At 46.4% G+C, this 5,244-nt stretch overlaps 1 protein-coding gene across 1 annotated transcript; it reads left to right on the top strand.

Moving 5' to 3' along the window:
* The first annotated feature begins 2,760 nt into the window (after positions 1-2,760).
* Positions 2,761-3,223, top strand: LOC123825615 (40S ribosomal protein S12-like). The gene has a single exon (XM_045849171.1). The coding sequence runs from the start codon at positions 2,821-2,823 to the stop codon at positions 3,214-3,216; it is 396 nt and encodes a 131-aa protein (XP_045705127.1). The 5' UTR covers positions 2,761-2,820; the 3' UTR covers positions 3,217-3,223.
* Positions 3,224-5,244: the final 2,021 nt, after the last annotated feature.

Here is a 5,244-nt window from a genome sequence, read left to right on the forward strand (position 1 = left end):
TTGAACAGACCCTTCTCCTGATAAGACGTAAAGTGGCCCACGAGCACATGGAAAGACGTTGGGCATCACTGAATCATCACGGAAACGCAAAGCGGAGCCGCAGTGCAGCGCCCCTTCCCACGCACCAGGATGGCTCTGACCAAGGAAACTAAAACTAAGAAATGTCAGCGATGACACATAGAGATCGGAATGCACAAACATGGCTTGTGCAAGTGTAAAACGGTGCAGCCTATGTGTACAATAGTTTGGCATTTCCTAAAACAAACGATCACCATATGGTTCAAAAATGAAATTGTAAAAGGTGTTGAAACAAGAGCTTTTACCTAATGTTCACAGCAGCACTAGTCACGGTAGCCGAAGGTGGAAACAACTCACGTGTCCATCAGCAGGTGGATGAATCAACAAAATGTATAAATCCATAAGCTGAATTGTTATTCTGCCATGTAAAGGAATAAATAAAATGGTGTAGCTACTATGGAAAACAGTATGGCAGTTCCCCAAAAACTTAAAACACAGGATTAATGTAGGACTCAGCAATCCACTTCCAGGTATGTACACAGAAGCTTCGAAGCCCAAAACGACAGGGACTGGACGTTCATATTCATAGAAACATTATGCACAGTAACCAAAGCAACCCAAGTTCCAATAATGGGTGAATAAATAAAATGTAGTATATATACAGTGGAGTACTATTCAACCTTAAACACTGAGGAAATTTTCCCCTGGCTGGTGTGGCTCAGTGGATTGAGTGCTGGCCTGTGAACCAAAAGGGCACAGGTTCGATTCCCAGTCAGGGTACATGCCTGATTGGTGGTCAGGTCCCCAGTAGGGGGCGCATGACAGTCAACCACGCATTGATGTTTCTCTCCCTCTCTTTCTCCCTCCTTTCTCCTCTCTGCCCCCAAAATATATCTTTTTTAAAAAACTGAGGCAATTCCGACATATGCTACAACACGGATGTACTGTGAGTAAGACAGCCATAGGAAGACAAATATTACACGATTCCACTTACATATATATATGGTATCTAGAGAAATCAACCAGAAAGTACAGTGTGGGGGCCAGGGCTAGGGGAGGGGAAACGGAGAGTTAGTCTTAGTGGATGCAGAGTTTCACTTGAGGAAAATGAAAAAGTTCTCAAGGTGAGTGGTGTATCTGTTGTTTGTGTAACCATGTACCTGTAGTTAATGCCGCAGAACTGTGTACTTCCAACAGTAGAGATGGTAAATGTGTTGAAATATATTTACTCACAATGAAAACAATAAATGAAGAGCAGACACATGTTAGGACATGGATGAGCGTTGAAAACATCCTAAGTGGAACAAGCCAGGCAGAAAAGGCCACCCCAACCGGAGTCATCTGTGCACTCTAAACCCGTCAGGTTTGTGAAAACAAGCACCACCCCTGCTGCCCCGCGTGTGGTCACTGCGCTGACCTCTCCACAGCCACATTCAGCGTGGGCTGCAGCATGGGCACTCAGCACAAAACCCGAGGGTGCCTCTTACCCTCCCTGCAGAGCAGCAGCTCTGAGCATGCACCACCCTCTCTGCCTGCTCCCCTTCTCTGGGGTGACAATTTAAGCAGGTCTTATGCAAAATGGATCATTACGACTCTGAATAAATGTTAAACCCAGCTTATTATTCTAACCTGATTTTCCTCTCAAAACTACAGCTTGCATGTTAAAAGTTTTCTCAGTATGCTTCACAGCTCAGCAGTTTCTCTTCCTGTGGGAACCTAGGAAGTAGCCTGACCTCAATGCCCCGGGAGTTCAGCTGATAAGAAACCAGATGGCCAGCTCAGGGATGCCGGCTATGAAAGATCCCTATCAAGGCCCACAGGAAGATGTCATGTACAGCTTGCACATGCTGCACGCCCTACGCACCCCACACGCCCTATGCGTCCTGCACATCTGCAGCTTTCTCTCCCTGCATTCCAGCCTTTGGAATGGATTTGCTAGTTCGACCAGAGCTGTTAAAATGGGATTTTGGACAAGAGACCCCATCTTCTCAGGTGGCGGCACTTGAATCAACCTCTTCCTTCTCACCAGCATCCATCTCATGACTTTGACTTTTGCTGGAGCAAGCAGCTGAAACTGGGTTCGGTTATGCTGCTATTTTTTTTAAAGCTTCTTCTAAACTGATCAGGTGTATACTTATTTCATTCTCTGGGGACCATATGGGGGGGCACTTGAGGAACACGTGGGGGCACGTGGGGGCCACACGAAAAGCACAGAACAAGTTGGGGCACATGGGGGGGGCAACTTGGGGGCCATGAGGATGTTTCCAGACTGAACCAGGTCCAATTACTCAGTGTTACCATCCAAAAGACAGCTCCAAGATGGTTTTATGAAAAGAAACTTTATTGCTTGCCACTCACAAGAAACACACTGGGGATCACTTCCAAAGCAGTGCGTCCCAAACAAAGGACTGGATTCATCCTCACTCAGGGAAATTATGCATAAACACCAAGGTGAGCTTCCTCATGTCATGTATAGGTGGGGATATTCCTGTGCCCAAGTTAGCAAACACACCTATACATACATCATCTGTTCGAAAGTGGTGGGGAAACCTCCACCCCTTGGAGGAGATTTTAGTGTTATGAGGACGGCATCATGAGAAAAGTTCCTGAGGTCGGTAGAGGACCCTGCAGGCGGCTTCCGTCACCCCAGGGTGGTGTGAGTGGGATTAGCCCCTTGGTTCTGCAGATCGTCCCAGCTCTCCCTGAAAAGACGTGCCTGGCTCTTTCCCTGCCGCTGCGGAGCTGGGCGGAGGCGGAGGGTTGGGTGCGTTCAAGATTCGGCTCCACCCAAAACCCACCGCCATGGCCGAGGAAGGCATTGCTGCTGGAGGTGTAATGGACGTAAATACAGCTTTACAAGAGGTGAAGACCGCACTCATTCACGATGGCCTAGCGCGCGGAATTCGCGAAGCTGCCAAAGCCTTAGACAAGCGCCAAGCCCACCTTTGTGTGCTTGCATCCAACTGTGATGAGCCCATGTGTGTCAAGTTGGTGGAGGCCCTTTGTGCTGAACACCAGATCAACCTAATTAAGGTTGACGACAACAAGAAACTCGGAGAATGGGTAGGCCTCTGTAAGATCGACAGAGAGGGAAAACCCCGTAAAGTGGTTGGTTGCAGTTGTGTGGTGGTCAAGGACTTTGGCAAAGAGTCTCAGGCAAAGGATGTCATCGAGGAGTACTTAGAGTGCAAGAAATGAACAAATAAACTTGGTTTTTGTTTCTTAAAAATTAAAAAAAAAGACGTGTCTGGCAATTGTCAGTGTCAGGATGGCAAAGGTGTGCAAAAACGTTTAACTAATTCAGTCTCAGCCCTTCTGTTGAAGTGTCAGCAAATCACAGAACGCAGTTAACATCCCTTATAGTAAGTAGGATGATCTAAGTGGGTTTACAGGTTAATCTAAGCAAAGTTAAAAATTCTAAATAAAAGTTAGTCTATGCTAGGCTACCTTCAAGGCAATATATGTGCACCTTCCATGTGACCTCCGTGTGGTCCCCATACAGCATATACATATAGCATATACATATATACACACATATACATATATATATATGTATATGTGTGTATACATATACACACATATACGTGTGTGTGTGTGTGTGTGTGTGTGTGTACAGTCTGTCCAGTCATTGTTAGCATAACAAGAACAGTTTGCATGACATCGATGTAACCTGGCAGCCAAGGACAGTAGACTGGAATGTGCATGTGTGAACGGTGACGACTTCACTGTACTAGTCAGTGGGGGTGTAGACACCATTGAGTGAGCATGTGCACTGTGTGGCTATAACATTCCAAATGACTGAGTGTGTAGAGCAGCAAATCTGCATCAAATTTTGCATTAAGCTTGCACATTCCTCTGTGGAAACTATTTGGATGATTCAGAAGGTGGCAGCTACAGGCAACTGGTGATTGGAAGCTTCATCACCACAACATGCCCCCTCATGCATCACCTCTGGGGTAGAGTTTTCTGGCAAAACATCAAATCACCCAGGTGACTCAGCCCCACCACAGCCCAGATTTGGCACCCTGCAACTTCTGGCTTTTCCTAAAATTAAAATTACCTTTGAAAGGGAAGAGATTTCAGACTATTGATGAGATTCAGGAAAATGCAATGGGGCAGGTGATGGTAATTGGGAGAACTGTGCGAGGTGCTTACTTTGAAGGGAACTGAGGTGTCATTGTCCTATGTACAACATTTCTTGTATCTTGTATCTTCTTCAATAAATGTCTCTATTTTTCATATTACATGGCTGGATACCTTCTAGACAGATATGCATATGTGTATATACATATATATACATATATATGTATGTTAGGCTACATGGGGGCAGGTGGAATCATGGAGATCACTTGAGAGACTATGGGGGTACATGAGGGTCACATGGTGACCACATGAGAAGCAGGATGGGGACAACATAGGGGCACATGAAGGTCATGTAAGGAGCACCTGGAGGCCATGAGAAGGGCATATGGGAGTCACTTGGGTGGCACATAAAAGGCACCTAGGGAGACATGGGGCCCACACTGAGGGCATGTGGGAGATTTGGAGACATACTGGGGCCACATAGGAAGCAAATAGGGGTTATGGGGACCACATGGGGCCACATAAAAGAACTATGAGAGACAAGTTGGGGGACATAAGGGTAACATTAGAGGGGAGGGTCACACCGTGGTCATGCAAGGGTCACAAGGGAGTCACATTGGGACATGCAGGAGTCATATAGGAGTTATAGGAGGTCATATGGGAGTCAAGTGGGAAATCACATGAAAGTCACATTGAGGTCAGTGGGGTCACATGGGGGCCCAGGGGACACGTTCGGTCATGTGGGGACACTAGGCTTCACATGGGACTGATGCAGGGGATCCAGAAGTCCAGGGACACAAGGTCTGCAACCCACTGTGGGTTCTTGGCTTCATGCAGGAAAAATTCAAGTTCAAGCAGCATAGAGTTGAAAGAAAGTGAATTTGTTGGTGAAAACAAAGTGGGCTACTCCACAAACAGAGTGGCCCCCCTTGGCAGAATTTGCTTCCTTTGTTGAGGTTTATTTAATTGGAGGATTAGCATATTCAACAGGGGGAGGAATATTCAGGTTCCTCTAGTGAAAGGAGTGGAGATTTCTCAGAGGAGCTCTGTCAGTCATGCCGTGTCCTTATATGGGCTTTCCATTTCCAATCACGGCATCAGTGTGTGTTGTTTAGCATGCTAATGTAAGATGGCGAGCACATA

Source organism: Phyllostomus hastatus, unplaced genomic scaffold, assembly GCF_019186645.2.
Source record: "Phyllostomus hastatus isolate PE091 unplaced genomic scaffold, TTU_PhHast_1.1 phas_contig_64, whole genome shotgun sequence".
NCBI classification, from domain to species: domain Eukaryota; kingdom Metazoa; phylum Chordata; class Mammalia; order Chiroptera; family Phyllostomidae; genus Phyllostomus; species Phyllostomus hastatus.